General features: G+C 36.6%; 3 protein-coding genes across 9 annotated transcripts in view; 1 reads left to right on the forward strand and 2 right to left on the reverse strand.

Annotated features, from left to right (window-relative positions):
• Positions 1 to 9,727, reverse strand: part of crot (carnitine O-octanoyltransferase) — a 15,125-nt gene extending 5,398 nt beyond the window's left edge. For 4 of the 7 annotated variants that reach the window (XR_010914832.1, XR_010914833.1, XM_067510286.1 and 1 more), the window contains exons 1-10: positions 6,983 to 7,100; positions 6,825 to 6,887; positions 2,602 to 2,725; positions 1,946 to 2,070; positions 1,679 to 1,860; positions 1,458 to 1,582; positions 1,243 to 1,351; positions 635 to 728; positions 370 to 495; positions 170 to 271 (exon numbers count right to left, since the gene is read on the reverse strand). Coding sequence is in view for 4 of the 7 variants with exons in the window: in XM_067510286.1 (XP_067366387.1) it covers positions 170 to 271; positions 370 to 495; positions 635 to 728; positions 1,243 to 1,351; positions 1,458 to 1,582; positions 1,679 to 1,860; positions 1,946 to 2,070; positions 2,602 to 2,725; positions 6,825 to 6,845 (1,008 nt within the window). In the remaining 3 variants the exon portion in view is untranslated. Of the gene's footprint in view, positions 1 to 169; positions 272 to 369; positions 496 to 634; positions 749 to 1,242; positions 1,352 to 1,457; positions 1,583 to 1,678; positions 1,861 to 1,945; positions 2,071 to 2,601; positions 2,726 to 4,415; positions 4,774 to 6,824; positions 6,888 to 6,982; positions 7,101 to 7,908; positions 8,107 to 9,711 lie in introns of those variants that run through there. The other 3 variants (XM_067510290.1, XM_067510288.1, XR_010914834.1) reach the window with 3 other exon arrangements.
• Positions 9,728 to 9,932: 205 nt separating this feature from the next.
• rpp38 (ribonuclease P/MRP 38 subunit) lies at positions 9,933 to 12,221 on the forward strand. The gene is made up of 2 exons (XM_067510293.1): positions 9,933 to 10,070; positions 10,915 to 12,221. Exon 2 carries the CDS (start codon positions 10,942 to 10,944, stop codon positions 11,740 to 11,742), a length of 801 nt encoding a protein of 266 aa, XP_067366394.1. The 5' UTR covers positions 9,933 to 10,070; positions 10,915 to 10,941; the 3' UTR covers positions 11,743 to 12,221.
• Positions 12,222 to 12,795: 574 nt separating this feature from the next.
• nmt2 (N-myristoyltransferase 2) lies at positions 12,796 to 21,468 on the reverse strand. The gene is made up of 12 exons (XM_067510292.1): positions 21,276 to 21,468; positions 20,717 to 20,834; positions 19,167 to 19,308; positions 18,408 to 18,526; positions 18,200 to 18,291; positions 17,957 to 18,073; positions 17,681 to 17,851; positions 17,474 to 17,582; positions 17,208 to 17,378; positions 16,946 to 17,113; positions 16,711 to 16,848; positions 12,796 to 15,514 (listed from the first exon to the last, which is right to left on the reverse strand). The coding sequence occupies exons 1-12, from the start codon at positions 21,383 to 21,385 to the stop codon at positions 15,494 to 15,496; spliced, it is 1,476 nt and encodes a 491-aa protein (XP_067366393.1). The 5' UTR covers positions 21,386 to 21,468; the 3' UTR covers positions 12,796 to 15,493.
• Positions 21,469 to 22,002: the final 534 nt, after the last annotated feature.

Here is a 22,002-nt window from a genome sequence, read left to right on the forward strand (position 1 = left end):
ATTTACATTTTTTTTAAAACTATTAATTCTATTCCTTTAGGAGTGACATTTTCAAGTTTTCCCACAATTTCACAGACACCAACATGAGCAGCACAACAACCTTAAATTCAAAGAGTGTCACATAAGGTTTCTACAACCCAGAGAACACTCTGTCCATCTATAAACTCACGTCACAATTGGATCCAAAAGTGCCATCTGAGAAAACAAGTAAGTTGTATGATTTGTCCCCCCAGCGTAATGTTGGGTTGCCTGTAAGGGCCTCCAGAGTCATCTGTTTTCAGAATTTAAAAAGTCACAAAGTCAAACACATAGCTGTTTACCTGCAGCCCAAACATGCTTTACATGTTAAATCATGGAATCATAGTTTACATTTGTGTAGTTCTCTGGAGTAGAGTACGGTTTCGTTTCATCCAGGGATATGATGAACAGGCTGCTCTGGATGGTCTCCAGGATGGTCTTGTTGTGTGGATCAATGTTTATTAGATGCTCTCTGGCCTACGCAGACAGGAAACAGAAAAGGGAATTCCCTCAGTTATGCTTTATTTAACATGGGAACTTTTCACAAATTCAACAGGTAATGTCCTGTATATCTTCTTTGGAGAGATAAACACTAATTTCCCCTGAGCACCCTGACCTTCGCCCAACGAGTCCTCTCTTCTGAGGTGAGAGCAGCCACTCCATCTCCCTCTGGCTCTCCCTCACAGCGGTCTTTCACAAAGCGGAGTTGTCTGCACAGGAAACACACAGTCTAAATAAAACAAAGTGCTTTCTAGTCATATACTGCTCCTTGTCCTCCAGCCCATTATCATCACAAAGTATAAAGTATATGACAGAAATCAGTAGGCACAGTATTGCATACAGAAGTTGTTTTGCATTTTTCAGTACTTCCCAGCAACATTTAACAATATTTGCTAATGATGCGATTAATCAGATTATTAGGACCCGAGTCTAAAAAAAGCATAACTTTAACTCGGGCCCTGTTCTGTCTGGCCAGTTTTCTCTTTGCATAATTAAATTATATTATTTGCCTGTTTTTTAAAGTTTATTGCTACTTTTGATGGGACAGCTGTGATACTGTGTATCTTATAATATTTGTTGTTATAATATTTACTTTATCCCTGTACATCCACAGAGAGCCCCATTTTTTTTCTGCCAAGATATAAACTGTTATGTTGTGCACCAAGTTTCACATTTCCTATGTTAAATTTTTAAAGGGTGTATACTTTCGTAATAAATAACTACCTGAGAAGTTCTGGAGGAGTAAGGATTTCTCCATCACAAAGTGCATCAAATGTGAAAATCCGTCCATGACACATGACTGCTAAATGGGAGGGGCATGGACCCTCACGTTCTTTGACAAAGCACAGAATTCATATTAGACAACTGTGATAAGCTAAGACAGAGGGTTAAAGTCTATACAGGTGCACCTAAAGAATAGAGATAAAAGTTTATCCTACCTGTCTTAAAGTAGTTATGAATAGTGTCCTTCATAACTCCAGGAACTTTGCATGTGCAGAACAGCATTCTGAACTGGTCCATGTCTAATGGTGTTTTTCCAGCTTTCTGTGGAGCTAGCCTCTCCCTAAAACATTCAGAGATAGAAAAAAGTTAAGGAGAGTGACCACTGCTTAATATATATCACACAGCTTGTGTAAAAGTGTTGGTCAACATGTCTTACGTGAGGAGCAGGTTCCAGTACTGCAGTGTATGCCAAATAAGAAGACTTGCCCTCTCCAAACAAGTTCCCTCTGCAGGAGGCCAGCAGTGCTCCAGATAGGGTCCTGGGCCGCCAAAGTTCACGTTAAGCTGAGAAGGAATACGAACCTCCAGATATGCTGTATCAAACCACCACTCTTCCAGCTGGGAAAAACAATTAGCTTAGTTGAATGCCCATGACAGAATGAAGACATCTGCAAATTTGCACATTTACAGGTCAATTACACACCCAGTTCTTCTTTGTCTTCGCTCTCTGCAGTAGTTTGTAGTGCAGCACTTTGCCAACACCATCTTGGAATTTCCTGACAATTTGTACTGTGGCCTTAAATTCATCCTCAGAGGCAAATGGACGAACTGTTGGTAAACATGAAAATAGCTGTAACTGCAGGTTTTTACAAGATACTTTCATAAACTGAAATACACAACTATACATGCATACTACAAAACTTAGACATGACACCTTTTTATTTTTTGAATAAAGACCTACTAAATGTATTAGTTTATAGAAATCTGGAGTTAAATAATTTTGACAACTAAGATATGACACAAAGAGATTCACAGATCAATGATGAATGGAATTGCATAATTTTCAAGGTCAATAGGAACATGCTCACTGCTCATGTCTGAATTACTGGAGAAATCAGAAACCAGGTCAAGACCAAAGCAAAGCATTTGCAGGATAAAATGACAAAATTACAGAACAAAACTTTTTATCCCACTGGTTTTGATTGTTTACTAAAATAAGCAAAACTATTTTTATGAAGACAAGTAGCAGTACTAGCAGTGATATATTAAGTGATGAATGTGAAATGTTTACAGTATTTATTATTATACGGTAAATATTTGCAAAAAGTAAAACAGAGTATCTGTGACATACTGTCCTACCTGCCTCCAAGTATTTAGAGAGGCTGTTCTCTAGTGATGGTACAGGCAGTGGAGGCAGGCTGCTTTGGTACTTAAAGGTCCTCTTTGGCAGAGACTGTGACAAATCACTTGCCATTTCTTCTCCCTGAAAAATAATTACTGTTATGTTGCACAGGCACGAAACTGTGGCGGATATTGTATCACTGGTATAAGTTAGGACTCATTTGCAGGCTCTGGCATCTGTATTTGAGTATAATTGGTAGTATACCAATATACTATATAATAGTATATAATACAGATTTACCACATAATATATTAATTTACCAATATAAAGATTTGGTAGTAAATTAATAATGTTTTTGTATTTTGTTATATTTCCATTACTATTTCACATTTCGGACTACTACACAGCAGGTTATAAAAAGGTCCATACATTATGTCAGAAACAAAAAAGCCTTAACAATGTTCTTGTTAAGGCTTTTAAAACATTTGTTAAAGTTGTTGTTTGTATACAATTAATCTACACATTTATAGTTATTACAGTCTAAGCAAGACAGTGTATGACTTTTTTTGTCAGTGTTTTTTGGCCAGTGATGGCCTGAATTCTTTGGTCTAGCTTCTCCCACACCAGCTCAACAAGGTTCAGATCTGGCGATTGAGCTGTCTATCCCATCATTGGGAGTATTCCAGCAGCTACTTTCTTTTCAACATAATTCTTACACAACCGGGAACTTTTCAACACTCCAGCCAATTCCACAGCTATAGAGCCATAGAGAGTAACCTTTCTTTCCTAAGCCAAGTACAGGCTGACAAGTTTCTAAGAAAAGCTGTGTTTTGTTTAGACATTTGTAGTTCTAATTACAATGAAAATAACAGGTCCCTCTTCCTATGGAGGAAGACAAACTGATAATTGATTTACTGGACATTAGCATATTTTAGGATGTTTTAACATCTGGAAGGGAAATGCATGATAAATTTGGGAGCATTGCCCCTTGAATTTCTGAAAATGACCATTGATCTGTGCTCAAATTTGCTTAAAAACGAATAGTTTTTCGTTCATGTGTATTTTATGATCCTTTAACAAACATTGACAAACAAAAAATAATATAAATACCACAGTTTATGGGTTTTTTCATCTTTATCTCAGCAGTACACTGTGTAAAATCTATACCAAACCGGCCAGAAATACTCAAAACTAAATGCCCATAAGCATAGGTTCATATATACTAATAAGCCATAACACATTATTGCTGCAACTAAAATTTTCAATTTATTTTCAATTAATCTGATGTTTTTTTTCCTTTTCCTTTGTTGTTAAAACCCCGAACATATTCAGTTTACTATGTCATAAGAAAGCACATTTAAAGTTGTTGAAACCTTCAAGTGATATTGTTTGATTCGTCAACAATCAAAAAAGCTATAATGGTTTATGGATAATTAATGAATCTGTTGTCTATTCTTGACAGCACCAAAAAGTCTTCTAAGCATATGGTAAAATACAGCAAAAGGGACACGTCTTGATGTTCCACAGTGCGTTAGCAATAAATAATAGATAATAATGTAAATAAATATCAGAATGACCGTACGGCTCGATTAACGTTAACTTTTATATCAGTTTCCAATATAAAAAAGCAAGAACTTCTTAACTTCTCTCAAACATTTTCTAAAAGTTAAGCTTGTTAACTAACAACAAACGTTTACAGTGAATTAGCTTCTCTGGTCTCGGTAACGTTACCGTTGAATATATAACACTAAGCATATCTAACTATATCAACACAGACAAAGACGTGGGTTTAACGGTGATGTTAAAAAGCCTTGTGGTTCAAACAACTCACCTTACTCAAGATATATTGGCTTTAGGTTACTGCAGCAAAGCTTAACAGAAACCTTTGTGCATACTAGGTTTGTATTTGTGTCCAGTATGTTACCCCTGACCTTTACCCCACTGCCAGCTAAATGGTAATCTGAGTGCGCATGCGCGGGCAGCGAATTCAAACCAGTTTATAAAACTTTATTTAAACTGCTCCGACGATACAGTCTATGTTTACTAAATTACTATAAGTTACTAAATATGTTTACTGAAAGATCAAACTTCAATAGAAAGTTGAGGTATTGTACTTACTTACTTACTTGTTTACTATTTCTATTTAATGAGACAATTCTTTAATTCTATCACATCAGTTACAATTGCCTCACATTATGATTTAAAAAAATAAATCTTATCTTAATAAATCTGATCTTATAAAACTCAATGTATAATAATTCAATTATATATAAAGGTCGAGCTAAATTGGTTGAGGTGGTTGAAAGAAAATTTAAATTAAAAATACTAAACTAAAATAAAAACAACATTTAATTAAAGTAGCTTTGGATAAAAGCGTCTACTAAATGACTAAATATAAATGTAAGTGTAAAGACGATTTAATTAATTTAATTAATATGATAACTCGTTGCATTTCCTTTTTAATAATTCCAATATCTTTTTGATTAGATGTTTTTGTCCTATAACTGATCTAGATCTGATTGAACTCTTAAGTAATTACAATGTCTTTCGTAATATTTTTTTTAATAAAAAGAAAAACTATACTAAATTAATAAACTTTTAGTCTAAATATATTTTTCTGATTATACGTGTATACTTCCATTAGAGTAAATGGAAGTATACACGAGTAGGTAAATTCTATCAAACATTGCAATGCAAGTATATGTGTTGCATGTGGGTGACTGTGGCGCAGTCGTCCACCAGTCCTGCAGTTGTTGGTTTGATCCCCAGTTATATGTCAAAGTGTCCTTGACACTGAACCCCAACTTAGTTGCTCCCGGTGGGAGTTGGCTAGTGAATGGGTGAATAAGAAGCAGTGTAAAGCACTTTGAGTGCCAATTAGGTTAGGTCACTATATAAGTGCAGACCATTTACCATACAAATATACTGTACATCTGAACAGTAATTTCACTGTTTCCAGAAAGCTCCTCTATTTCAAATAGTGAAAATGGCTGTATATAAAATGTAATGACTTAGCAGAGATCATTTAGAGCCTGTGGAAAGAACAAAATACTGGTGGAGCCCTTTACAGTACGAAGTCTTTATGCATTCAAAGTAAAATTAGCATAATTCAGGGGCATGTACTTAAAGTTTTAGAAGTTAATGAAGAGAAAGTGGGAGTTTTATTATAGTGTTATTGTTTGTTATAATATGTAATGTGTATTAATGTCTCAGTATTAATAAATTGTTAAGCACTTGCTGTGTATTGTGAAATATTTGATTGGTTTTTCTTAATTAACCAGAGCCCAAAGTGACAAAAAGGGAAACCTTTTTCTTTACAGTATTTCTTATCTGAGGGCAGCAGAGTAACGTTAGTTCAACAAGCATTTGTGGGTTTATTCCACACTAGCAAAATCATTTTGTTTCTACTAAATGCAAAGCCAAGATTCCTGGTACAAAAGGAACAACAACAACACATACACAAAAAAAAAAAAAAAACAGAGAAGCAGGTTTTACTTTTTGTATGTGTGCAGTATGCTCAAATTTTCCAGTATTTTGTTTTCCTGATTTAGATACATATTTTGCACACATAAATTTGTTAAAATTAACTATAGACAAGTAACAATTCTTTTAAGAAACACAATTACTAAGTGTCTTAGTAATGTGTTGGGCCATTTATTGATGCCAGAAAAGCACCAAAGCATATATTCTACTGGTTTCTGGAACTCTACTGGAAGGAGGAACCACCACGTTTAATAATGATGGTGAAGAGTGTTGTCTACACATTTGTACAAAATCATTCATAGTCATATGTGACTGCCATAGAATATGATTCACATTTTCTTATTCTGGAAACCATTCCCTGTCTTCTCTGTCCAATACAGATTCTGTATCTATGTATCTCCCGTAGTTTATGCAGGTATTCTTATACGGGTGCATACAAGTTGCTAAATTGTAAGTATTAATAGGAAACTCCTTGTAAAAGCACACAAAGTAGAAAGATTTCAAACCTAAAAGTACACCATGTTCCCTATAAGTGTGGCCTCTGAATGTGAAGGCTACTTGTTGTATAGATGCAGCAGCAGTGCTTTAGTAATTAAGTAGTCATCTCAGTTTTCATCAATTCTGTCTCTTGCAAGTCTTATATCCCGTATTTGCTGATCACTTCATTCTGCAAACAGAAGTACACCAGATCAATAGCTGTGCTAGCAGCACACACGAATACCTGTATCATTTTACTTCTACAAGAACTTTTATTTACCTTTCCTGGAGTCCCAGGCATCCCACTTGGCTTTTCCTTTTAGGTCAATCATTCCTGGTCTATCTACAGTATTGTGAAAGTACACAGACAGGAGGAAATGTTTAGAACTTCAGGAATATTGCATGGAAATAAGCAAGCTTATCTGCAGCAGGACATACCGGTGTTAATGTCTCCAATGAGTGCTTGCTTATAAAGCCCATACATGTCCAGAAGCTCCTGGTCTGTAGGCCTCGTCTTTACCTTCTTCACATCCTCTGCAATCTTCTCAAACTCCTTCTGCAGGTCACAGATAATCAGAGAACCAGCCAAGTGATTCTTTGTATTTCATATTTTTTAAACCATAATTTACATATAAGAAGTGTGTAACATATTCTTTCTGTCCTTTGCCAAGTCTAACACATGGATGAGTGAATACTTATCACAGAATATCGGCATATTAAAAAGTAATCTGAGGCTAGTATTCTAGTCATAGTAGAGAGCCCGGGAAACCTATTGTTACACAAGTTGGATATAAACAATGGGCTTTTATTCAACTCTCTAGAGCTTTTGTGCGACTTGAATAATCTACTTTACAAAGGATCTAGGGCATTGCAAAACAGATAATTATAGCTCCATAGGGACCCCTTTTAAGGATAAAGAAAAATCTGTAAACCCACGCAAAATCAGAATGCAGATGAATAGTTTAAAATTCTACAAATATTCGTATGTAATCCTTGATTATTATTCAAAATATAATAATTCAAAAAAGAAATGATATTATATGGGTAGTGAAATTTTCTCAAAGTTTCTCATCGTTTAAATGCAGTCAATGAGATTCGGTTTGTTATTACCAATCTTGCATAAATATATTTTTGCAAGCAGTCTGCTTACAATGTTGCTGCAGCATCAGGACCACAGAAGCCAAGGACAAACATGTTTAGACTCGCTTTCTAAAATATATCCATTATACACCGCTCTAAGATGGATGGCAGCACTTACGGCAGATGCCGTGAACTCCCGTTGCACCTGCTAGGCCGTTAATCTCATAGTGATTAAGGAATTTCCTCTGCAAATGAGCAGAGTGGAAAGAAAAAGAACAAGTTACCTGCAGAGACATTTCGCGGATGCAGCCTTGGCTCCGATTTCTCCTATTCGGCCGGGCGGATTTGCGCAACTGTAGCTGATCGATGAACACTTTGGCTAAGGACAGGCCTGCAGAGGAGGGAGTAGAGGTCTGCAGAGGAGCCGATTGGCTGCGTGTCCCTCTCACTCACCGTCTCACTGCCATGCACAGTAATAGTGACTAGGGAAAATGAAAATACTATTATTGTCGTAGAATTTAAGAACATTGAGATATTTCTTCTTTACTTGAGCAATTTGCGACACCGTTTAGACAGAATGTACTCTTCTGCATTTAGCCTCATCTCGGACTGAGCTATTAGTCTGCGGATTACTGTGCATACAAAACGTGTGTTTTGCTTTTAACATATTTATTTTAACCTAGTCAACAGTAGCTCCAATAAGCGAAATCAAGACCTACACGGATAAAATGTTATTTACACATAAAAATAATTATAGGTAGTAATTAAATAAAACAACAATAATAATCTCTATAATAGTGTTTGCGCAATAACTAATTAATTTTATATTATTAGGAGTAGGGATTTTCTGCCACAAAAACCACTTTCATAAGCCATTCATGATGTCCTCATCGATTTATTTTATCATTATCTTTATCTAGTTTTCACGTGTAAATTAGAGAGTAAAACTGGAAGATGGCAGCAATGCGACAGCTGGGATGACGGCTGCCATAAAACCCGAAAGAAGAAGAAGATGTAGCACCATTTAGTGAAGGGCGGAAACGAAACGTCGCGTCTAGCAGTTCTAAACATTGACGACACTTCCGTTTCGAAACACTGCTTCGGAGACTGTGTCACTCTGACCATGTCTCCTTGGTTGTATTGTAATCGTTTTAAAGTTGAGGGGTTCGCCGTTAGGGGACAGACCCCAAGGTGAATTTTTAACGGCACATAAGAAGCAACTGATGCTGAGTCAGTCGACACGTGGATCACGTGACTATTCATATAAGTTAAGGCTGATCCCCAAAAAGTGATAATGGTTTTCTGTAGCTCACCAGATGTGAGGCGGTCTCACTCACTGACACTATAAAAGCGAATCAAAATGCCCGGATTTTGTGAGTTTATGAAAAGGAATTATAGACGGAGAAATTTCTTTTAAATATGTAAGGAGCACGACAGAGGATAAGGCCACTTTTGTGAGAGAAGTTTTATTTGGTGCAACCCAATTTAATGAAATGTATTATTTGGGATTTGTATAATCTTACACAAAATATCTCTCCATCCCTGCAACATCTGCATTGAATAACAATGCCTTGCAATCCAAGATAAATATGATTTGATTTTTTATATTTAAGTGCATAGGAAGTTGCAGTAGAGTTTTGTTTTCAGCAGTTTTTAAATTGGTTGCTGAGGGTGCAGTTTGGTAGCTCATTCAATTTAGTCACATACAATGTTATTCTGAAAATGACCGAAAGCACCACTTTTTTTTTCAGAGTTCTAACATGTTCAGGTTCTAACATGTTCTAACATGAGTATGTTCTCCAAATCTTTCACATTTCCCTAGCAGATGTCGTTAAAGTGGTTATTCAAATGTTTCAAAACACTGAATCTCCCATCACTACTACCATTGTTGTTTCCAGCAGTCATAGTTGACCTAGGTTTTCTTGACAAACGCAATATTTATATAAATACAGGATTAAATAAAACATTACATTTATTAGGAAATCACCCATCAGGTCTGTGTGCTTACTGTCAAGTGGAAGAGTCAGTAGAACATGATTTATGTATAAATATAGTCAGCAGAGAGAAGTGATGAAAGCAAAACTTACCAAACAGGGGAAAACTGCATTCAGTATGAAAGGTATACTCAATAACAATATGAATAGTTTACTAGTCTATCTGAAAAATTAAGGATTAATATAATATAATATAAATTGGTTTGCTGAACATTCCGTCGAGGTGATCGTTAACCCAGGCCCACACTCCAGCATTGGTGGCGGTAATGCAACCAGTACGCTGGATGCCAACTGCAATAAAACAAGAAGAAGAAAAAGAACAACAAAAAGAAAACGAAGAAGAAGACAAACATCATGTCGGCTTTCCGCATATCACCGATGCTTTCGCGCTAAAAGTGTGGAACTTGAACAAGTTTTACAGAAAAAAGAGGCTTTGTTGCATTACGAAGCAGGTAAAGAAATTAGAAATTTCTTGTTGAATTCTACTTGTTATAATATTATGAAAACACGCGGGCCTGATTTTGCAGTAATGTTAAATCGATGTGGTGGTGTTTAATCTCATTTTAACTTAATCAGAAAAATTGACAGTGGACATCTGTGCTCGTCTGTCTGACCATAATTAAGCACTTTCCTGATGTGTGATCACACCTGGTTACAATACTAAAAAGAAGCATCAGTGGAAGCAGTACTCAGATATTTTACTTTAAGTAATAGCTATAATTTCTTGAATAAATACTCAGTTACAGGTAACTTGTACTCACTATGTTGAAGTTCAACAGACTGTTCTGCAGTCACAATGCAACACATTATTAAGCTTTTGATTAGAGCCCTTTGACCATTTTCAAAACCGAAATAAATCGTGTAAAATAATTTCAGCATTTCTAGTAGTTGGCAATGTATAACAGAAAACTTAACACTCCCTAAGTTTTAAATAGTATATTAAAACTTTGAGTAGATCCCCATCCCCAGCAGTGCAGGGTCGACCCCAAACCCGGTAGAAATTGGGCAGGGTTGCATTAGGAAGGGCATCCGGCGTAAAAACTGTGTCAATTCAACATACGGACTGTGATGATCCGCTGTGGTGACCCTGAATTCACAGCATAAGCCAAAAGGAAAAAGATAAAAATATCCTGCTCAAAGTTTTAAAGCTGAAAATTAACTTAACAGCAGCTAGGTAATGGAAACATTTTAAAACACTTCTAAAGCTTTAGCAGTTACCCCTAACATATTTTGAAAACAATAGAAATTCATTGCCCTCCATATATATAAGTAAATTTGTTTCATTTTTGTCCACAGATTTAGTTTTGTACTTTTGGGGCAAGCATGGCCACTCCAGGAAAGCCAGTTAAAAAGGAAACCAAAAGGCAGATTCCAGTAAAGACCTCCTTTACCTCACCGTTTACCCCAACATGGAGCCCACTGCCACAAGAGGATATGCGCTTCATTTTGAAAACCTTAAAGGATAAACTTCTCTCCATGGGTCTAGAGAAGAAAGAGGTCAAACAGTTTCGCCTGTGGAGAAAAAAGAAAGACCAGAAACCTACAGCTGCCACGTCAGGCCCTTTTCCGCAGGTGCAGGATTCTCCCAAAAATGGATGGACAGATGTGGCAGCCAGACAACAACTGGCCATTGGCATCAACGAAGTCACCAAAGCTCTGGAGAGAAATGAACTCAAACTGGTGCTCGTGTGCAAGTCTGTCAAACCAAAACACATGACAAGTCATCTGATAGCACTTAGTGCGACAAGAGGCGTGCCGGCCTGCCAGGTGCCTCGTCTAAGCCAGAGTGTGTCAGAGGTGCTGGGGCTGAAAAGTGTCCTTGCACTGGGATTCAGACAGTGTACCACCAAAGATAAGGAAGTTTTCATTGAGACTGTTGATGCCATTAAACCTAGGGTGCCTTCACTGGATGTTGCATGGCTGCATGATGCAGGAGCCACTGTAACCCCTAAGGACCATACTGAGAAGGAGAGGGAGGGTGCAGAGAAGAGAGGAGAGAAAAGGAAACTGGAGAGTGAATCTAAGGATGGTAAAGATTCCACATCCTCCTTCACGCTGAGGCCTCTCAAAGTGAAGAGAATTATTGCTAACCCTGCAAAGAAAAAAAGGAAGGTGAAGTCATAGGCAGAGTTTCTGTTTCACTAATCTGGCTATCTACTATTTAAAACACAGTTCCTATGTTTTAGCTCACTGGGTTTAACAATTTTTGCCTTGTCACAGGTTATGTTCTTAGTGTAAATTATACAGGTGTAACTTGTTTTTACCTGAAGATGTGATGTTTTTTTTTTTATGAGATGCCTCAGATTTTTGGGAAAACCCCTAACTGTCAAGTGTGGATCCACTGTTTAAGAACAAGCTTCTTATTAGAGATTTTGTTTAATTAATTTTTCTGACAATTCAGGCAGTTATTGGTGTATAATTAACACCTAGGTCAGCTTGCAAACATTTAATACAAAAATTGACTTAAGATGAAAGTTTTATTTGTGGATTGATAAAATACTAGCATAAAGATTAGCTTTTACTGTAATATTTAAAAATTTCAATATTTGAATTTCTTTAAATTGCTTTTTGAAACATTAAATATATCATCATGGACCACATTTTGTTCTTCTTTTCCAATGAGAAAATTAACAACCAAGAAAATTCATGCATTTGTTCATGCCCTAGAGGAAACTTTTTAATCAATATGGAAAAAAACACTAAACATGCAGAGCCAAGTTTTTCAAAAATAGGAGAAGACATGAAATTGAAATTGGCTATTACTAAAGTTTCTGTTTTGATGCTCATGGATAGTATAGTTTGAGCAATAAACTGCAGTTAACAGTATTTATAAATAATGTGTTAAAAACAATATTTTTATAGACACTGGTGGGACACGTCATTATATTTAAATAGCCAAAAAGATCCACAGCATGGAATCTTCAATTGTTTAACCAAATTGATTTTTGATTGCCATGTGAACAGAACTCTTCCAGTTGAAAATGCTGTTTTCAGTCTGTTAAAAATTACATAGGAGAAATTCTCAATATGCCATTTTCTCAGACATTCTGACAATAGGAAAAGCAATGGTGTGATTAGTAAAAATGTGCGTTTCAGACTAGAATGACTCCAAATGTTTGCTGTGAAACATATATGAACTGTAGTTCTGTTGCTGTCAAGTAAGACATTTGTCACTCATTTTGTTTTTTAAAGTGAGTTTATTCAATCAAATATCCATGCTGGTATAGCTGATGTGTGTTGATAGATTGTTATTTGCATGGGGTCATGTTTGAATGATGCTGGTACAAGTTTTCTGGTTCTTTTTCACAGCGTACATTGAATGTAAATAAAAATAATATTGATCTTCAATTAGAGAGAGCTGTTTGTTAATTCAAATTATTTCCCTCTCACCCCATCCGAAAATCTTAAAAAACAAAACAAAACTTTTAAATAAGGCAGGTACTTCGGGTTGAGTTCTCACTAAAGGGTGTAGCTATTAACATCAATGCTTAAAATCAACATGACAGCAAACTGACATGCTTAAAGTTCATTCAAACAGCTGCAGGCAACACATCTGTAACTCAATGTCCATGAGGCACACTGTTCACTCTATAACCCATTTTCAGTCTTAAATTAACAGCAGTAACAACTGTGAGGGAATGGAACTCATTCAACCTCTCAATAGATTTTTTTAAAAAGTAAATCTGAGCACTAAAGCAGTGACTATTCATCATCCACTGTTGCCAATCTGAAAAGGGATAAGATGGAAACTACATTACATACAGAATAATTAGCAAAATAAGGCAACAGCCTTGCCCTTGTTAGTTCTGCAGTCACATGACCAAACATATCAAAGTAACAAACCGTTTTAAAACATTGACAAAACCACAGAACAAGGGGTCAAACAAATGATTTTTGCTCTCATCCTCAAGCACAGGGAGTTTCCAAATACACCAACTCTCAAAAATCAATTTTGAAGTTGCCTACCTAATTGGTCATTTGCAGAGATATTGGAAAGGAAAAAAGACAGAAACATTTTAAGACCTTTTGCAAAGTAGAGTTATAAATATCAAAACTTTCACGCATTTAGCTGCACAAGACACTTAAAAAATGACCTACAGTATATTTTTCAGACACACATAATACAGTACCATTAAAAACAAATCCAGAAAAGTCAATAAATACAAACTTGGAAAAAACAGGAAAAGCTCACATTTGAGATTGATGCAGGTACTGATACAGACTTCTGTTTTTTCAGTCAATTTATTCTGATAACATGCTGCTGTAAATTATTCTTTCAGTCGAACTTTTGTGCTCACTCCTCTGTTTTAACATAGTTTAATTAAGAACACATGTAACATCCTACTTCAGGCGTATGGATGGATGTTACTTTCATATTTGTTCAGAAATGCTTACAACCACAGTGTTGCACTTATGCAGTTTTACAGGGACAGCTTATCTGCTTTGTAACAGCCTTCTTATAAACTGAGTTCTTTCCCTGCAAGTGATCTGGCAATGACAAAGTTTAACTAAATTAAACTGACCTGGCTATTTTAGATAAGACTTAGGTGAAGACATGTACTCATGTTAGAGTAAATAAGCCATTTCCACACTACAAACACTGTCTCTGCACATAAATGGACAATATGAACACGTACAAACTGTAGGTTACATCCACTTGATTGTGGTTTAACTAGTGTTTGTTTTGTGTTTTTTGGTCTTTGGTACTATGATTGTGAATGCCCTGCTTATGTACCGAGCCTGTCTTTCTAATAGTTACTTTTGTCCTTTTCCAAATGCAGACATTTTTTATCCTGCATTTTATAAAAACATTTTCTTCAGCAATATGATCAAATAACATAGTTTGATTGTTCTATTAATAATGCCAACTCTATAAACATGTTTATAATGTGGAAACAGTTCACATCCTATATTTAAAGAAAAAAAAATGTACTGCAATCAATCTGTTTGCCAATGTGGACCAACTGACCATTTAAGAACCCTTTCACTTGTCTAAGAACTCAAAAATTGTGCTTCATTTGTTCAATACATTCCTTATCAAAAACTACTTAAACCAACATTGTCTGAAGAAACGCAGTGACAGCTAGCCTACTAATGAGGAAAATACTTTGGATCCGTCCTCCCAAACACTACAGGAATAAATATGATCTGGCTTTAAATGTACAGGTAACTATATATTTTAACAAAAAACATGCATATCAATGCACCAGTTGAATGAGTCCTTCCTTTGTGAGTATGTTGTTCAATGGTGTTTGTGTTACTGTGTGTGAAAGCATTATGATTTAAAAGCTAAGAAAAAACAATTCTACCTTTATGTCAGGCATCAAAGAAATGCCTCATTAGCAGAGACACATCTGACACATTGATATGAGAATGTATAGGAATAAACATTGTTAAATTGCAACAGGGATACAATAGGTAATTGTTCAAAATCAGAAATATCTAATTATATCTGGCAATGTTTCATTATAATTAACATATTTTAACATCAGTGAAATAAAAAAACATGCCCACCCCATCCCAAAGCTGAGAAAGAAGAACTAAACAAAATAACAATGTCAAGGCATCCTCTTGAATGTTGGACTGCTGTGTTTAAAAGGTGCGTGTCAGGAGCATTGAACTGTATGAGTATCTGAGGCATAGCATGACTTCACATTCAGGATGTTAATGATTTAAGAGTTTTCACCTTAAGGTGAACTGAGAATGTTCTTGATGACACAAGTGCTTTGAGAAACGAGGCTCTTCACCAGTTAGGTTTCACTGTTGCAAGTTCTCATTGTCTAGTCTGGGCTACCTGCATGTCCAGGTAAGGAATAGCCAGAGGTCGATGAAAACCTCTTGATCAGTATCTGTGCAGTAGCCGGGAAGAGACCTGCTACTGTAGGACGAGGCCCACCTGAGAGAGAGAGGGTTACCTGTTGTTAGATGACAAACAAAATTCCTGATATTGAAGCTGGCTGCGCTAGCTGTTTTAGAGCAAGCTCAAAATCTGCCCAGCAATAAAGTAGGCGATTCAGAAAATTAACACAAAAAATATGAACTATCTGCTAAGTGTAACTTACATTACTAACACAATATGTATGGCTGATAAATTTAAACTGACACTTGATCATAATGTTGAAAACTAACAATAATGGTAAATTATATGTCATAAACACACAATATACTTCACATACTCTTCATACCAAAATTGCTATAAGTAAGCAAGTTATTTACAGTACAGGACTGGTAGTTAGGTTAAATATATATTTTGGCTTCCTAGAACGTTTAACCATAAATTATAGTTAATGATGGCACAGTAAATTTAACTGTTAATTAAATCTGCTCTGGACAGAGCTGCAGCAGACTTACCAAAGTTTTACAGATAAAATTTGATTTAATAAGTCATTGTTTTAATAGGTCAAAGATTTTTGGGAAGCTGGGTAATGTTTTTAACTAGTGATTTAGATTGTATTTATTTCTCTGATATGTTATTGTTTTCTATTGCAATGTTGTTTGTACTCCATAATTATGGTCTTGAGTTAAAATGCAAAGCCAGCTAGCTTCTAGATACATAGGAAAGTTTTAAACCAAAAAATAAATAAAAATAAAAAAATCAGTTAAGGATTGAAATAGCCAGTGCAGACCAAAACAAATAACTAAAGAAACAAAAAAGGAACTGTAAATATACATAGTTGATCATAAATTACTGCCAAATCATAACTTTTCACAGAATAAAAAGGTATGGTTTTACACAGCTACGCCTTTCTGCAGTGTAAAGCAAAATTTAACCCAGTTTCAATCAGATTTACTTAAACAACTGACTACAGCATTGTTATTGTTTTCAATTGGGTTGTTGTGTGTGCTCATGTATGATGTTTGAAAAAAAGAAAAAAAAAAAAACCTCTCTGATAAGATCTTGTATACATATAATTTGCATATATATTTGTTCTCAGGTCTCTTGCATGATAGAGCATAATCTCAAAGAGATTAAAACAAAATAAAGCTTAAGTAACTAAACAGAGCTGGTAACTACAGAATATTTTCACTACTAATAATGACAACAAAATGACCTCACGTCAGTATCTACAGCAGACTTTGAAGGATCCTGACCTTATCGGGGTCCATAGGGGGACACCTCCAGTTGTACAGGTAATACTGCAGATTTCCATCTCCTATGCCAAACTTGAGCTTCTCCAGAAACACCTTATTCTCCATTAGATCCAATGCGTTGAACACATCAAAACCTTTCTATTAAACGATTAGAATAAGGACCAACTGAATGTCATAATGAATTTGACTGTAGAAAGAAAATAATAATAATTTTGCTTCGAGTAGCAAACATTACCAGTTTGGCCAGGATCAGTGCATCATTCATTAAGTCCAGTAGTGGGGTCTGTGTATGAACACTGTAAAAAGAGTAAGCAGCCTTTAGGCTCCTATGGAGAGGGTGATGCATCACAGTTGAGGGCAGAGTATAGAAACTAGTCAAATCTGTCAGTATACCACCAGCACCCTAAGGAGAGGAAGAGAGACAGGTGTTTAAACAGATAAAAGAAACAACAGACAGGCATTAAGTTAGTTTGATGAAAGGAACTGATTTCACATACCTCTACTACATATGTGTCAATTATGTTGTCTTGTGGCAAAAACCAGTGAGCAACCTCCTCTTCTCCCATTGAAGGTGCAAGTTGGAAACGTGCTAGGTATTTTTGTAGCAGCTCAGTGACCTGGCGGACATCACGCCTTTCCATCAGCCGTAGACCTGGAGTCTTGGTGTTCTATGCAGGGTAAGACAGAAAAAGATCATTTAAGTTGCTGCAATAAAATGGAATTGTCAAAAGACAACTCACACTGGCAGGTGTAAAGTGTTTACATCTTGTAGTCTATAGAGTTTCATGGTTCGTTGCAGGGTCATGTTCCTGCTCAGGTGAGAGAATTTAACTTCCACGAGCTTCCGTGGGTTCAAAGAACGATGCCAATATCTGGACAGAGATAAGAGGGGGGAAATATAGAGTTAAGGAGTCTTAGTTGTATGCAAATATCTGATGACAAGTCCTGTTTATGACTGAATAAAGTGTACCTGCATGTAGATACAGGTTTAGGCAGTACAACTCCTGCTGTATATACTGCCTGAAATATTCCTTCCAAGTTCACCCTCCTTGTGATCTCCCTGATTAACACAGGAGCAACACGCTTTGAACGCAGCTTCTTATGGACACACAGGAAGTTGATTTCTACCATCCTCTTTAAACTGTAGAGAGAAGGAAGAAGGATTGTATACTTGTGTAAAATGGTTTCTATAATGTATTTCAATCCACAGTGCTCCAAATGTATTTGATCAATTATTAGTGCTCACGTGTCATAGATGCGTATATCTGCAGGGATGGCACTGATGAAACCAACAAGCTTTTTGTTTGAGGATACTCTAACTCCACAATGCCACTGTGGTAACCAGCCAGGTGGATGCAGAGCCCTGAGATGGGAGGACACACTTACTTGCAGAGCATACAATTGAATACTGAATGTATTTATATAGTTGATCAGCAGTTGATTGACATCAGCAAAGTAACAAATGAGAACAGCAGAACTGAAACCTTACCATTTGAGAAAGCTTGGTGAATAATCAAATCTGAACATGTTATCATCATCCTCCACATAGTTTTCATTTAACAATGTGTATAATTCCTTCAGCTGAAAAGAAAAAACAGCAAAACGGCTTTCCTTTTTTCCTCAGCGTTTTTTTGACATGTATTAACTGTGTATTAAGTGTTTAAGAATAAGAATTAAGAATTAAGAATTGTACTCACTACATCTGCATTGCTAAGATCCAGAGTGTCCCACATAAAGCCTTGAGGCAAGGAATATGGCTCCTGTCTGATGTTTTCTTTGTCAGCTTCAATTGGCCCATGACTCGTCACAACTTCATCTGCAAAATTAATACCGCTAATCAGAGACAGAACAATTTTCAACTTTAAATGGATGTGTACATTTCGAATTCTTGAATTTTACTCAGGAAACACCCGTCCTGAGTAACATCAAACAAAAGTCTTTGTGCTTTCGCCCCTCTGGCAAAAGTACACAACTCCTGACCCCATCACACAGAAATTGCTGTTTTTAGTCCCATGTTGACCAGGTAGGTCCATGTCACACGCTTCCTGCCCAAACATGGCCAATGGTTATTATGGTAACAGCTTAATGTAATACCACAAAGCATGCCCAGCATGTATTTCTGGATCCATACTGAACTTCACAGCTGACATATTTTCAAGTGACTGGCTTTCAGCATCATAGAATGTGTCAACATAAAACCAATAGATGGCACTAGTGCATAGAAAGATGACACACAACCTTTAGCTCACAGCTGAAGCAACACTGTTTTTAGTTAAGCAATCAGTTATTGACAAAGCCAGTGATCAATAATCATTAAATCATAAAGAGGTTATGTAGCAAATTAATGCCTTCTATCAAAAAATTGTTTTATTTAAAACATAAAACGTTTAATTTTTGAGCACAATTTATAAATTAGACTAAAAAGTGTAATCGTAAAATGCTCCTGCAGTACTTACTTAACTTAGGCACAGGCTGTGTGTCCCAAAACTGGTACTTGTGCTTGGCTGCTTCATCTATGCTCTTTGCAGGACCCTGGCAGGACAGCAGCTCCATGGCTCTTTGAATATCCTGCAGCTTCTGAATTGGTAAGCCAGGATTCTGGAGGTGGGGAAGGATCACACACAGGTCTAAAGACAATGACAGTTGTCCTTAAATTGAAAAACAACATAAACATCACCTGAGGTGCCATATAACATGCATCACTGGATCAAAGACAAATGTTGCTTATAATCAAGATTTAGTCAAAGAGACAAAAATGGTGTCTGGATGTCCTACATCTTTTCGGAGCTTGCTAAACAGACATTTAAACCATATTTGTCCTTTAATACAAAAGTATCGGTCACAGACAAATACTACAGGAATACTGCAAAGAAAACTGTCCACAATAGCTTTACACAGAATTTGGCTGTACCCATACTTACACAATACATTCTGTAGATCTAGCTTTGACTTTGAATATTTTTAAATCTTTCATGTCATGTTTGTCAGACTAGTTTGCACTTTTCATCTTACTGGCCGAAATTATGAGTAGGAGCAAAATTATTTTATATATTCTGTACACTACTTTAAGTGACTGTTTTGTTTAATCTTTCTTAATCTTCTTAATTTCGATTAAGCAAAATATACCAATATAATTAAAGCTGATAAAGCATCAGCCCACATGTCTTCACTCAACATGAGCATAATAAAGTGCAGCGCTCCAGGTGGGTTACAATGTTCACGTTAATCAAATTGGGGATTCTGAAGGCAGTTGATGTGTACATGGGCAAATGGGGATAAAACTGTCCATAGAAATATAGTCTGTATAGGTTGGATTTAACAAGATACATTCAAATTTTAAAAGGCAAAAGACCTGATGGATTTTAGAAATATTTTGAGTAATTTGTTTTCTTTTTTTCCCCACCAGCAGCACAGGTCAGCTGGATCAGTTTTATGGCACTTCCATTTTTAACGACATGCTTTCTAGGTGTTGCTAGTAGATGTAGTGCTTTTCACTGTCAACATGTTGTGTTTCATTGAAAGCGTTGTGTTTCTTTCACAATGAATGAATATTCCTCAGTCTACTCATCCTCACGTGCACAGATTCACCTTGCACTGACAACAACCTTGGTTAACGCGAAAACAAGTGTCTGACCAAATATTGGTAAAAGGGAAATTATGTAAAACACTACGGTTAGGCTGCATTTCAATTTTGTTCAGAGGTTCAGTTCCAGATTAAGCTGCACTTTAGTCTGGAGTATATGTAGTTGAATGTGGGCTTTATGGTGTCTACAAACCACAATCACGAGTCCCACCAAATTTCTAAGACAACTACTGAGCCCCCACATAGGTTATTCTTGAGGTATTTCTCATTTGGAAAGAGACTAGCTACAATAATAAAAGAGTATCCTTAGTATATTGTGTAGAATCAGCCTAGCAAGTGACTCCAAGTCAGTTGAGAATATCTTTGGATTTAGCTAACTCCTATCCTGAAAGAGTCTAAGAATATTTCAGTGGGTCATCACACCTTGATCTCCTGAGAGTCAGAGGCAGAGTCCGACTTGGCTCCCCCCGAGCTTGGCTTCTCTTTCTTCCTCTTCTGCTTCTTTTTCTTCCTCTTAGCCCCCAGATCTCCCCCTGGACTCCTACAGACACGAAGACAACGTCACACCAAAGGTAGACTGACTTGGTTTGACTCAGATTTAACTCCACAGACACACACACACAGGGCAGCAGAGAGCTAACGTTAGCTACCATAGCAACGAGTGACAGCGGAGCTAACCTACCGTTAGCAAACTAACGGTTCGGGTGAAGGGCTAGCTGTCATCATGTCACTCCTTTAGGACGCTGGCTGAGGCTACCTGTCTATATAGTTACAACATTAAAAAATGACAATGACATAAACGTTTGGAGTCAAATCTTCTCCTAGCTTGAAATGACGGCCTTGCAGTGAATCCCCTGGCTGTATTTGTGTCGGCTAACGTTAGCTAAACGCGCTAGCCGTTCCCCACCGAGCGCACACTCAAACAGGCAACCTGAAATAACGCTACGGTCTCTCCCACCCACACTGGACAGGCCATCCTAACCCTTGCATATGCTCATTCTCCTCTTCGTTGTCTCCGTCTATCCCACAGGTGTCCTGGTCATCCAGCTCCAGGCTCTGCTGACTGGCAGCAGATTCACTGTCCTCCGCCATTATAAAACGTTTAAAAAAATAGCCTCCGTATGGTGAGAGATCACGGGCAACGGACGGGATGGAAAAACAAAGAAAATGCCGCTCCACCTAGAGGTTGATGGAGGTACAGCACAGCCACTCTTCTGCCTTATTAAAAAAATAAAAACTGTATTCGGTTCGTTGGTATCCGAATTGAGTCAGCATAAAGTGACTACGAGTTTGCGTTAACGTCTTGCATCGCCCGGTAGGTGTTTTTCTTTTTAGCCATTTTGTTTCTGAATATTGTTGTATTGCATCTCATTTTGTTTTACAGTTTTTTTGTAGTGGTTTTAGATCTTTTTTTTTTTCTTGTCCCTTTGTAGACATGATGCATCGCTGGTCATTTTGTGATTCTGATATATTTTATATACTTTTTGTAGTTGTGTTAAGTCTCATGATCACGTATTAATTTTCTATCAATATGCGGTTTGATTAAACTTTCAAACCAAAAACAAAACTCTGGTTCAGGCCCCCTTTATGCAAACATAACGTTATGTTTCATTATAGCTAGTTAAGCAAAAACATATCAATTTTTAAAGTTTATAAAAAATAAACTAAAATCACATTTCTATAAAGGCTCCTACCACATGACAAAGGCC

This window comes from Channa argus, chromosome 7 (genome assembly GCF_033026475.1).
Source record: "Channa argus isolate prfri chromosome 7, Channa argus male v1.0, whole genome shotgun sequence".
NCBI classification, from domain to species: domain Eukaryota; kingdom Metazoa; phylum Chordata; class Actinopteri; order Anabantiformes; family Channidae; genus Channa; species Channa argus.